The sequence below is a fragment of the Budorcas taxicolor genome, chromosome 1 (assembly GCF_023091745.1).
Source record: "Budorcas taxicolor isolate Tak-1 chromosome 1, Takin1.1, whole genome shotgun sequence".
NCBI classification, from domain to species: domain Eukaryota; kingdom Metazoa; phylum Chordata; class Mammalia; order Artiodactyla; family Bovidae; genus Budorcas; species Budorcas taxicolor.
Genome location: NC_068910.1, coordinates 33,187,850 through 33,201,339, shown reverse-complemented (window position 1 = coordinate 33,201,339; position 13,490 = coordinate 33,187,850). Strand labels below are relative to the sequence as shown.

The 13,490-nt window shown below is 40.8% G+C and overlaps 1 protein-coding gene across 1 annotated transcript in view; it reads left to right on the top strand.

Moving 5' to 3' along the window:
- Positions 1–13,490, top strand: part of CNTN3 (contactin 3) — a 286,007-nt gene that overhangs the window by 169,886 nt on the left and 102,631 nt on the right. The window contains exons 9-10 of the mRNA XM_052638038.1: positions 757–886; positions 3,564–3,714. Coding sequence (XP_052493998.1) covers positions 757–886; positions 3,564–3,714 — 281 coding nt within the window. The remainder of the gene's footprint in view (positions 1–756; positions 887–3,563; positions 3,715–13,490) is intronic.

Genomic DNA, 13,490 nt, shown 5'->3' with positions numbered 1-13,490 from the left:
CACGGAATTTATTATGTCTTCAATTTGCATGATTTTATTTTTTTTTTTAATTTTTTTAAAATTTTACTTTATTTTACTTTACAATACTGTATTGGTTTTGCCATACATCAACATGAATCCACCACAGGTGTACATGAGTTCCCAATCCTGAACCCCCCTCCCACATCCCTCCCCATACCATCTCTCTGGGTCATCCCAGTGCACCAGCCCCAAGCATCCTGTATCCTGCATCGAACCTAGACTGGTGATTCATTTCTTACATGATATTGTACATGTTTCAATGCCATTCTCCCCAAATCATTTCACCCTCTCCCTCTCCCACAGGGTCCAAAAGTCTGTTCTATGCATCTGTGTCTCTTTTGCTGTCTCGCATACAGGGTTATCGTTACCATCTTTAAAAACTGGTGAAAACCTTTCCAGTTCATGGGTTGGAAACCTGGTACATTTCTTAAAATCTGCAACTTTATCCATAGGGAAAAATGAAATAGTTGCAATATTTTCCATTTATGCTTTGTTATTTATTTTACTTATATACTTTTTGACTGCAGTAGATTTATGAGTATTTTTAATGTCTAGCTGTTAAGTCATTCTCAGCATTTCAAGTAAGGGAATCATTTAAATTTCAGGTCAGATTGCCTAATACTATGAGGGAAATTAAGGACACTGTTGCATGATTGAAATAATATTCAGTGGTTATCATTTTTCATCTAAAATGGTATATACATTTATATGCAAGGCATTTTTATTATTGTCTAGGAGAGAATACAGATAGAAAATGGTGCCCTTACAATATCAAACCTAAATGTGACCGATTCTGGCATGTTCCAGTGCATAGCAGAGAACAAACATGGTCTCGTCTATTCTAGTGCTGAGCTCAAGGTCATGGGTAAGACCAACTTTCTCATCTTAATTTATTTTTCTTAAATCCTCCATTTTTGCCAGAAGCAGAAATATTTACCTTTCATATTAGATTCCTACATCTAATAACCTTTTCAGTATCGCAGCAGAATCATGCAGAGTTTTTAATCGAGGCATACACTTTAATGATTTCTAAGGAAAAGCAGCAATTACGGCCAGAATTAAGCCCAAAGTTGGAAGTAGAGAAACAATAGGGAGAGAGTGTTGAGCTAAAACATCCTTATCCAGCACCAATAGTATGAACTGATTAGCACCTTTTAGGAGAATAAGTGACTCTGGTGTTCTCAGTTGCTGGTCCATAAAAGTAAATATCAAAATTCAAATCAATAGTTTATTGATCCAAAAGGAGTTGTTGTCTTTGTCTTTCATAACTCTGCTGGAAGCTTCAAGTTTGGGGCACACCAGAGTTTTAACTAACTGAGGCTCAACTACTTGAAATTACAAATTATGTTTCTCTTGTACTTCAAGTATAAGAGAAGAAACAAAATGTTATGTTTAGGCCCATTGTCCAGAAAAGACGCTGTAACCTTAACAGTGACAAATGACTTTAAGTCCAACCAAAATTGTCAGGGCATAACATATAGTATAGATAGGAAAGAAAGAGAGGAGGAAGAAAGGAAGGGTAGGAGGGAAGGAGGAGGGAAGAGAACAAGGAAGAGGGTGGGAAAGAGGGAAAGAGAAGGGGAGTGGGGAAATTTATTGTTCATTGTAATTAAAATAGAGAATTTGGATTTCAGTTTGATTTGACTCAGGGTTCTAACATCATCACCACTCTCAGGCCTCATATGATGATCCCCAGGACATTCAATTTTCATTATCAGAGTCAATCTAGTGAAAGAAGGATAGCTTTCTTAATTGCTTAAGTGCAAGTCACAGTCCTGATTGATCTAACTCAGTGCTTCCCTACTGGGGACGGTTTTGCACCCTGGAAATAGTGGGAAATGTCTGGAGACATTTTTGGCTGCCACAGTGTAAGGGTATGATAGCAAAGGATGGAGCCTGCATATGCTCCTGGCATCTTGCAGACAGATGCCAGAGAGACTGCTCAATGTCCTTCAGTGCCCAAGATAGCCAAAATGTCGTATGTTTCATGGAAAAATACTGGTTTAAGGAAAACAGGTGTCTCTTGGTGCCTGGAAGTTAGAAACACATCATCTGTACAAGAAGACTAAAGCTTGGGAAGAGCAGATCATCACCTGAAAATCTGGCTGGCATTATCCATGACAGAGACATATGGTATTACAACAGACAGGAGGTGAAATGTGCACATATCTGACGTTGAAGCCTGCTGTACTCTTAATTAGTCTTATAAACCATAGTTGATTCATCTTAAACCAAATCAATCTCTGCCTAGTGTTGCATGGGGTTTTTGTATGGGAAAAAAATATGACCTATGTTTGAAAAGAGATTATACTAATATATAAAGATATTTTTGGCTTGTTTTAGTAAAAATTATTCTCTTAGACTTGGAGAAGGCAATGGCAGCCCACTCCAGTACTCTCATCTGGAAAATCCCATGGACGGAGGAGCCTGGTGGCCTGCAGTCCATGGGGTCGCGAAGAGTCAAACACGACTGAGCGACTTCACTTTCATGCATTGGAGAAGGAAATGGCAACCCACTCCATTGTTCTTGCCTGGAGAATCCCAGGGATGGAGGAGCCTGCCGTCTATGGGGTCACACAGAGTCTGACACGACTGAAGCGACAGCAGCAGCAGCAGCAGCAGCATTCTCTTAGAATCTTAATTTTTAAGGCCAGCAACCTCTAAGATAACATATCTTCTTTATCTGCAATCACATATAGGTATCATATAATTCATTGTATGATATCCAGTTATTAAAAAATAAATTATATTCACTGGGATATGCCATAGGAAAGAAGATTAGATATTTATAGAAATGCACTGAGTTCTTAACTTTTTTCCACATTTGCAGTAAAAGGAAGATGATTTTCTGATTAACATATACTTTCCTTCAAATGATATATCATTTTGTCTCTTGAATGTTCAGAGACATTGTTTCAAGATCAGCATTCCATGCATTATTAGCAAACGTGTTTTCTACATATGATAGTATTTAATGGAATATTGTAACATAGTGTAATAATGCATGTTATACTTCTCCAACTTTGATGTTAAAGCTAACCACATGAAAATTTTATAATAGATCTTAATAATGTTTATAATAGATCTTGATAATGTTTATACAAGAGAATAAGTGTTCAGCACTCAGCCTTTACTCATTGCTGAGTACCCACTGACTGTCAGGCACTGCGCCACACACTGTCTTTGAAGTCACGAGAGAGACTGATCCTGTTATCTTTATGGAACTTTCAAGAACATTCTATGATAAATGTTTTTAGTGTTATTAAATTTGTGACTGAGCTATTTTTAAAGCTCATGGTAAACTTAAAATTTTCATATAAAGTAACTGTCTCAAGAATTAGGACTTGCCAGAAAACACAATAGTAGGATTAGCTTTTGAGCATTGAAAACATCTTGTAAGTGGTCCCCAGTCAGTCAAATAAATCAAGTAGTAATAGCTCACCTGTCAAGAACCTTTAAAAAAATCATTATAAAGTCAACCTTTGGAATTTATGGGAATTTAAAGAAATAAAATCAAATTCATATTCTTTCCTCTTTTTCAGCTTCTGCTCCAGATTTTTCAAAGACTCCAATGAAAAAGTTGATTCAGGTGCAGGTGGGCAGTGAGGTCAACTTGGATTGTAAACCCAGAGCTTCCCCCAGGGCACTCTCCTCCTGGAAGAAAGGAGAGGTGATCGTTCAGGAAAGTGAAAGGTATTCTGTTGCCCATAAAGGTGGTGATTTACCTGCTTCTTGCTTTCCATAGCAATGCTGAAGGAGGCTTTCAACATGAAATGAAATACAGTAGCATTTCAATAAAATGTGAGGTGTTCAGGAACCACAATAGCAGTATTTTTGTTTGTAGTACTCTTGAGATGATACTAATCAGGTTTTGAAATATAAAAACAGATGTACCTCACCTCTTCCAACATAGAGTATTTTAGAAATGAGTTTCTTCCCCATTTGACTGGTAAGACTCAAAACTGGAATGACAAAAGAATGCAGGCCCTGGACCCAGGCTCTCTCTCAGCTCCTGGTGGCCCAACGTCTCAGGGCAAAGAAAATAGAAGACGGCACATACGCCCGATGAATATCAATCTTGTTGCCCTATGTTGAAGTAATTTTATGGGTATTAGTTTAAGCAAAGGCTCTCTTGATTTCCTGACTTCTATGATAACATTTAAAATGAAGAAGCAGAATAGGGCTTAGTTAAAAGCACAGATTTTGGAGCAAGACTGTCGGGTTCCAATCTGTATTCTTTTACCAGATCAAGGAAGTGACTTACTCTTTGTGTGTGTTGAGTCCTCATTTGTTAATTAATAGAATTAGCACATAGATCACATTATGAGGGTTGGTGTGTGGATAAAACCCATAAATATCTATACAGCACTTAGGTCAGAACCTGGCAGAGAGTAAACATAAGTATTGGGTATTGTTATTATTGATTGAGTACTTACTACCTCTTGGAACCTTGTGCTGAAAGCTTCTGATAAGTGGAATGATAGCCGCAAACATGTCCATGTCCTTCTTCTGGAGAATTTGATTATATTATGTCACATGACAAAAGATAATGAAAGTTAAAGGTGAAATTGAGGTTGCCAACAACTTAAAATGGGGAGATTATCTTGGATCCTCTGGTTGGGCACTTGAAAGGGGAAGAAGATAGCAGAAGTGTTTGAAAGAAATGTATGATAATGAAGGAAGGTGCAGGAGAGATTTCCAGCATGAGGGAGACCCTAATTGAGACTGCTGACTTTGAAGATGGTGGGAGGGGGCCAATGTACAAAGGAATTCCAGATTCCTCTATCAAATGGAAAATCCTCAGTTGACAGTCAGCAAGGAAATAGGGATATCAGTCCCACAACTTTAATGAAGTGAATTCTTCCAACAATGTGAAGGAGCAGAAAATGATTTCAGAACCTTCCAGAGTAACACAGAGCTTCCCACGTGGCTCAGTGGTAAAGAATCCACCTCCCAATGCGGAAGACATTCATTTGATCCCTGGGGGATGGCAGGGGCTGGGTGTGGGGTGGGGTCGGAGATCCCCTCGAAGAGGAAAGGCAACACACTTCAGTATTCTTGCCTTTGGAAATCCCAGGGACAGAGGAACCTGGCAGGCTACAGTCCGTGGGGTTGCAAGAGTCTGACATGACTTATCGATTGAACAACAATGATAACAGCAAAAAGTAGCACAACACTAACAACACCTTGATTTTTGCCCGTTGTGACCCATACTGGACCTCTGACCTCCAGAACTATAAAATAATACATGTGTGTTGTTTTAGGCCACTAAGTTTATAGTAACTTGTAACTGGAGAAAAAGGAAACTGATACAGAATGCCACACATATTATTTCCTTTAAATATTTCTGCAGCTCTGTGCTATTTATATCATATTATTATCTCCATGTCACTAATGAAACAACTAAAGCTTAGAGGAATTATGTAATTTGCCTAAAGTCACATAGCCAGAGTGAATTCCATAACTAGGGCATAACCATGAAGCGTTTTCAGGGCAACATTGTGTATAGAAACACAGAATCTGAGAGGTGGTCTCAGCCTTTGAAGTCATGGGGTCCAAATTATTCTTTTTGGAGATGGAGGAAAACAAGAAAGCAATTTCTTAGACCAAGAAATGTAAATTTACTTTTCCAAAACTGCTAAGGCTTACTGCAGACAGCCGGGTTGAACTGCTTTTAGATTATAGTCCCAAAGTTATTTTTGTGAGTTGGTTAGGATAACACAATCTGCTGTTTCTATGATACTTTGTGGGGGACTATATGATACTTTATGCCTCAGGCAGCCACAGCAGGATGACAAGGCAAAATGGTGAACTGAGCCGTTAGGAAACACAATCTAACCAAGTGCTAGGCAGTACAGAATAGATTTCTGGAACAGAAAAGTAATTAGTGATTTTGAATTTAGTTGTCCAAGCCAGTTTAAACAGGTCAAGATACAAACTATTTAATTTTTACAATGCTGCAAATTAAACCTTTCTGTATAAATGGTGACATTTTTGTTGTTGAAACATTTTAAGGACTTCTAATTGTATACATAAATTAAATAGTAATTATGTTCCAAGGACTTAAATGCTTTGCACAATAATAAACACACTTGTTCTCACAGTAGTGCCTATAGTAGGCAGAGGTTTTAATCTTAACATTAAAAGAGGACAAAAGATTAGCAGGTTTAGCTGAAGGCACACAGGAGAGATTTACTCCCACTTTAGAGAATGGTGGGCTACCCTTGTGGCTCAACTGGTAAATAATCCAACTACAAAGCAGTTTGATCCCTGGATTGGGAAGATCCCCCGGAAAAGGGAATGGGTACCCACTCCAGTATTCTGGCCTGTAGAATTCCATGGACTCTATAGTCAATGGGGTCCCAGGAGTTGGAGATGACTGAGCAACTTTCAATTTACATAATGATGGGATGATGCACCAAAAAAATTTAAGGTCTAGAATCACACCTGGTATTTCTCACTTGGCCACTTGCTACATTAGTATCATTAGGTCACTTCTCTAATACCTATAAACATTAATATCCTCATACATAAGAGAGAGATAATAATTCCTACCTTCAGTTCAGTTACTCAGCCATGTCTGACTTTTCATGACCCCATTGACTACAGTATGCCAGGCTACCCTGTCAATCACCAACTCCCAGAGCTTGCTCAAACTCATGTCCATCGAGTTGGTGATGCCATCCAATATCTTATCCTCTATCATCCCCTTCTGCTCCTGCCTTCAATCTTTCCCAGCATCAGGGTATTTTCCAGTCAGTCAGTTCTTCCCATCAGGTGGCCAAAGTATTGGAGTTTCAGCTTCAGCATCAGTACTTCCAATGAATACTCAGAATTGATTTCCTTTAGGATTGACTGGTTTGATCTCCTTGCAGTCCAAGGGACTCTCCAACACCACAGTTCAGAAGCATCCATTCTTCAGCGCTCAGCTTTCTTTATAGTCCAGCTCTCACATACATACATGACTACTGGAAAAAACATAGCTTTGACTAGATGGATCTTTGTCAGCAAAATAAGGTCTCTGATTTTTAATATGCTGTCAAGGTTGGTCATAGCTTTACTTCTAAACAGCAAGTGCCTTTTAATTTCATGGTGGCAGTTACCATCTGCAGTAATTTGGGAGCCCAGTGTTTCCATTGTTTCCCATCTATTTGCCATGGAAGTGATGGGACCGAATGCCATGATCTTCGTTTTCTGAATGTTGAGTTTTAAGCCAGCTTTTTCACTCTCTTCTTTCATTTTCATCAAGAGGCCCTTTAGTTCTTCTCTGCTTTCTGCCATAAGGGTGGTGTCATCTGCATATCTGAGGTTATTGATATTTCTCTCGACAATCTTGATTCCAGCTTGTGCTTCATCCAGCCCAGATCTCACATGATATACTCTGCATATAAATTAAATAAGCAGGGTGACAGTATACAGCTTTGATGTACTCCTTTCATGATATGGAAACAGTCTATTGTTTCATATCTGGTTCTAATTGTTGTTTCTTGACTTACATACAAAGTGCTCAGGAGGAAGGTAAGGTGATCTGGTATTCCCATCTCTTGAAAAATTTTCTACAGTTTGTTGTGATCCACACAGTCAAAGGCTTTGGTGTAGTTAATAAAGCAGAAATAGGATGTTTTTCTGGAACTTTCTTGCTTTTTCAAAGCTCCAGTGGATGTTGGCAATTTGATCTCTGGTTCCTCTGCCTTTTCTAAATCCAGCTTGAACATCTGGAAGTTCTCAGTTCATGAACTGTTGAAGTCTGGCTTGGAGAATTTTGAGTATTACTTTGTTAGCGTGTGAGATGAGTGCAATTGTGAGGTAGTTTGACAATTCTTTGGCATTGCCTTTCTTTGGGATTGGAATGAAAACTGGTCTTTTCCAGTCCTGTGGCCACTGCTGAGTTTTCCAGATTTGCTGGCATATTGAGTGTAGCACTTTCACAGCATCATCTTTTAGGATTTGAAATAGCTCAACTGGAACTCCATCACCTCCACTAGCTTTGTTCATAGTGATAATTACCTAAGGCCCACTTGATTTCCGATTCCAAGATGTCTGGCTCTAGGTGAGTGATCACACCATTATGGTTATCTGGGTCATGAAAATCTTTTTTGTATAGTTCTTCTGTGTATTCTTGCCATCTCTTCTTAATATCTTCTGCTTCTGTTAGGTCCAACAATTTCTGTCCTTAATTGTGCCCATCTTTGCATGAAATGTCCCCTTGGTATCTCTAATTTTCTTGAAGAGATCTCTAGTCTTTCCCATTCTAATGTTTTTCTCTATTTCTTTGCACTGATCACTGAGGAAAGCTTTCTTATCTCGCCTTGTTATTCTTTGAAACTCACATTCAGATGGGTATATCTTCCCTTTTTCCCTACTTCCTTCCATTTAAGTCTGAATTAGGCAATAGGACTTCATGATCTGAGCCACAGTCAACTCCTGGTCTTGTTTTTGCTGACTGTATAGAGCCTCTCCATCTTTGGCTGCAAAGAATATGATCAACCTGATTTCAGTATTAACCATCTGGTGATGTCCATGTGTAGAGTCTTCTGTGTTGTTGAAAGAGGGTTCCTATGACCAGAGCATTCTCTTGGCAAAACTCTGTTATCCTTGGTCCTGCTTCATTCTGTACTCTAAAGCCATCTTTACCTGTTACTCCAGGTATCTCTTGACTTCCTACTTTTGCATTCCAGTCCCCTATGATGAAAAGGACTTCTCTTTTGAGTGTTAGTTCTAGAAGTTCTTGTAGGTGTTCATAAAACATTTCAATTTCAACTTCTTGGGCAGTAGTGGTTGGAGCATAGACTTGGATTACTGTGATACTGAATAGTTTGCCTTGGAAACAAGCAGAGATCATTCTGTCATTTTTGAGATTGTACCCAAGTACTGCATTTTGGACTCTTTTGTTGACTATGAAAGCTACTCTATTTTTTCTAAGAGATTCTTGTCCTCAGTAGTAGATAAAATGGTCATCTCAATTAAATTCGCCCATCCCAATCCATTTTAGTTCACTGATTCCTAAAACGTTGATGTTCACTCTTGCTGTCTCCTGTTTGACCACTTCCTATTTGTCTTGATTCATGGACCTAACATTCCAGGTTCCTATGCAGTATCGTTCTTTACAGCACTGGAATTTATTTCCATCACCAGTCACATCCACAACTGGGTATTGTTTTCACTTTGGCTCTGTCTCTTCCTTCTTTCTGGAGTTATTTTCAGTCTTCCCCAGTAGTATACTGGGCACCTACCCAGCTGGGAAGTTCACCTTTCAGTGTCATATTTTTTTGCCTTTTCATATTGGGAGCAAGATGGCGTAATAGAAGGACATACGTTCATCTTCTCCTGTGAGAACTCCCAAATTACAAGTTGCTGCTGAACAACCATCAGCAGGAGAATGTTGAATACCAACCAAAAAAAAAAAAAGGTATGTCCAAGGGCAAAGGAGAAGCCCCACAAGACGATAGGAGGGGCACAATCATGTTTAGAATCAAACCCCATACCCACCAGATACACTTGGAGGGCTCAAACAAAACCTTGTGTGTGCCAGGCCCCAAAGACCCCAGAGAGACTGAGCCAGACCTGCCTTTGAGTGTGTCAGTATCTCCTGTGGAGGCATGGTTCAACAGTGGCCTGTCCCAGGGTCAGGGGCTCTGGGCGCTGCAGACCTGGGTCACACAGCATGTGGCATAGGCCTTCCTGGAGGAGGTCACCATTAACCCCACCATAGAGCCACCGAGCAGATGACCCACAAACTGCAGAACAATTATACCAAATAAATTCTCACACTGTTAAGAAAGTTCTAGGACCCACCACAGATTTCCCATCCTGGGGATCTGGCAAAGGGACTAAGAATGCCCCTAGGGAATTTGACTTTGGAGGCCAGTGGGATTTGATTACAGAACTTATGCAGGACTGGGGAGACAGACTTGGAGGGCACAAACAAAACCTTGTGTGCACCAGGACCCAGAAAAAAGGAGCAGTGACCCCACAAGAGACTGACCCAGACTTGCCTGTGAGTGTCCAGGTGTCTCCGGTGGAGGCATGGGTTGACCGTGGTTTACTGCAGGGTCAGGAGTGCTGAATACAACCGTGGGTGCACAAGACCTTTTGAAGGAGGTGACCATTATCTTCATTACTCCTTCCATAGTTGGGTCTCACATCAAACAACAGGGAGGGAACACAACCCTGCACATCAATAGATTAAATATTTACTGAACATGGCCCCACCTATCAGAACAAGACCCAGTTTCCCCCACAGTCAGTCTCTCCGATCAGGAAGCTTCCATAAAGCCTCTTATCCTTATCTTTCAGAGGGCAGACAGAATGAAAACCACAATCCCAGAAAACTAATCAAACTAGAACTACAGCCTTATCTAACTCAATGAAACTACAAGCCATGCCATGTAGGGCCACCCAAGACTGACGGGTCATGGTGGAGAGTTCTGACAAAATGTGGTCCACTGGAGAGGGGAATGGCAAACCACTTCAGTATTCTTGCCTTGAGAACCCCATGAACAGTATGAAAAGGCAAAAAGATATGACACTGAAAGATAAACTCCCACATTATACAGTTGCTATAAAGTAAGCATTTACCATGGTATCCACTGTCTGTAGATACACTGATCAATAGGAATGGGGTAGTGGTTGTTGTTAGCATTGTTCAGTTGCTAAGTCATGTCTGACTCTTTGCAACCCTGTGAGCTGCAGCACATCAGGCTTCCCTGTCCTTGACTGTCTCCCTGATTTTGCTCAAACTCACATCCATTGAATCAGTGATGCCATCCAACCATCCCATCTTCTGTCACCCCCTGCCCCTGCCCTCATACTTTCCCAGTATCAGGGTCTTTTCCAGACAAACGGTTCTTCTCATCAAGTAGCCAAAGGGTATTGGAGCTTCAGCTTCAACATCAGGCCTTCCAATGAATATTCAGGGTTGATTTCCTTTAGGATTGACTGGTTTGATCTCTTCACTGTCAAAAGTCTTCTCCAGCAGCACAGTTCAAAAACCTCAGTTCTTGGGTGCCAGCCTCCTTTATGGTCCAACTCTGACATCTGTACATGACTACTGGAAAAAGTATAGCTTTTACTATACAGACCAATGAGGCTCAGTCAGTTCAGTTCAGTCGCTCAGTCGTGTCCGACTCTTTGCAACCCCATGAATCGCAGCATGCCAGGCCTCCCTGTCCATCACCAACTCCCGGAGTTCACGCAGACTCACGTCCATCAAGTCAGTGATGCCATCCAGCCATCTCATCCTCTGTCGTCCCCTTCTCCTCCTGCCCCCAATCCCTCCCAGCATCAAAGTCTTCTCCAATGAGTCAACTCTTCGCATGAGGTGGCCAAAGTACTGGAGTTTCAGCTTCAGCATCATTCCTTCCAAAGAAATCCCAGAGCTGATCTCCTTCAGAATGGACTGGTTGGATCTCCTTGCAGTCCAAAGGACTCTCAAGAGTCTTCTCCAACACCACAGTTCAAAAGCATCAGTTCTTCGGCACTCAGCCTTCTTCACAGTCCAACTCTCACATCCATACATGACTACAGGAAAAACCATAGCCTTGACTAGATGGACCTTAGTTGGCAAAGTAATGTCTCTGCTTTTGAATATGCTATCTAGGTTGGTCATAACTTTTCTTCCAAGGAGTAAGCATCTTTTAATTTCATGGCTGCAGTCACCATCTGCAGTGATTTTGGAGCCCAAAAAAACAAAGTCTGACACTGTTTCCACTGTTTCCCCATCTATTTCCCATGAAGTGATGGGACCAGATGCTATGATATTCATTTTCTGAATGTTGAGCTGTAAGCCAACTTTTTCACTCTCCTCTTTCACTTTCATCAAGAGGCTTTTTAGTTCCTGTTCACTTTCTGCCATAAGGGTGGTATCATCTGCATATCTGAGGTTATTGATATTTCTCCCGGCAATCTTGATTCCAGCTTGTGTTTCTTCCAGTCCAGCGTTTCTCATGATGTACTCTGCATATCAGTTAAATAAGCAGGGTGACAGTATACAGCCATGACATACTCCTTTTCCTTTTTGGAACCAGTCTGTTCTACATTATAAATAAAACATTGGAAGAAGCAGTGGCTGAAAGACGTAGTTTTTGTTGGTAGGTTGGGCTACTCATTGATTGGTTGATCGCTTGAAAGGTTGGCAGTTAAGGCTACCCAGAGTCCACACTTATCAAAGATACATACCTTTTTTATCTTGTTGCTTCCAGCTTCCCATCGTGAACCAGGCTGGCTGCTGGATGGCTTCAGCCTCTCAAAAACATTCTTCCCAGTGTCATCCCCTGATGATAGGAGAGAGGAAGGTAGAAATCAAGGTCTTCCTTTTAAGAAACTTCCCAGAAGTTCCATCCAACAATTTTCCTCATGGAAAATTAGTTCCCTGACCCAGTTTGTCAAAGTTAGTTCCCTAGCCAAATGTAGCTACCATAGAGATTGGGAAATACAGATTTCTTTCCTGGATGGGAATATGCCCAATGAGAAATTGAGATTATGATTTAAGAGGAAAGGAGGGAAAGCGGTGGTCACTCCAACCCTGTCTCATGTTTGTTAATGTTTCTCTGACCTCCTTATCAAACCTCGCTTTCCTGCATTGCAGGTGGAATCTTCACCATCTGAGCCACCAGGGAAGCCCCTTTAAGCCTTCTAACCTTCTACTTTGTATGATGTATTTCTTTTTTTTTATTGTTTTATTAAGTGCCTTTATTTTTAACTGGAGTATAATTGGTCTACAATATTGTGCTGCTTTCTGCCATACATCAACATGAATCAACCATAGGCATGCATATGTCTTCTCCCTCCTGAACCTCCCATTGGAAGTACTTCTAACATCTCCTCAGTGAATAAGGAAACTTTCAGGTATAAAAATGAGGTTAAAAAGAGGAAACACATTTAAGGCAAGGGTCATAGTGCTGCACTTTTTCACAGGTATCTTAGTTTGAGATTTTACAACAAAACACCATAAACTGGATGGCTTAAACACTGGAAATTTATTTCTCACAGTTCTGTAGGATGGGAGCCCAGAATCAGGGTGCCAGGATGGCTGAATTCTGGTAAGGACATCTGCCTTCTCATTATCTCTTTGACAAGGCAGAAAGAGCCAGAGAGCTCTCTGCGGTCTTGTCTATAAGGGCACTAATCCTGTTCATCAAGGTTCTACCCTCATGACCAAATCCCCTTCTAGAGGCCCTGCCTCTGAACACCATCACATTGGGGACTAGGATTTAACATAAAAATGTTGGGGAAACACTAAAACTCAGTGTATGGCACCGGGGCTGGTGGTTTGGATTTTGCTTTTATCTCTTTGGACAGCAACAGCACTGATAAGCCAGGGCCTCGATGCTTAGGGGAAAAGCTGCTCGAAGCAATTATGGAGCAAGTTGCAGAGCTGAATCTTCTCCAAGTTCATGTGAAATTGGAGTGGGTCTCAGCCATCACTTGGCAACAGAAACCCCATATCTATCCCTCTTGGTCTGCAGCCT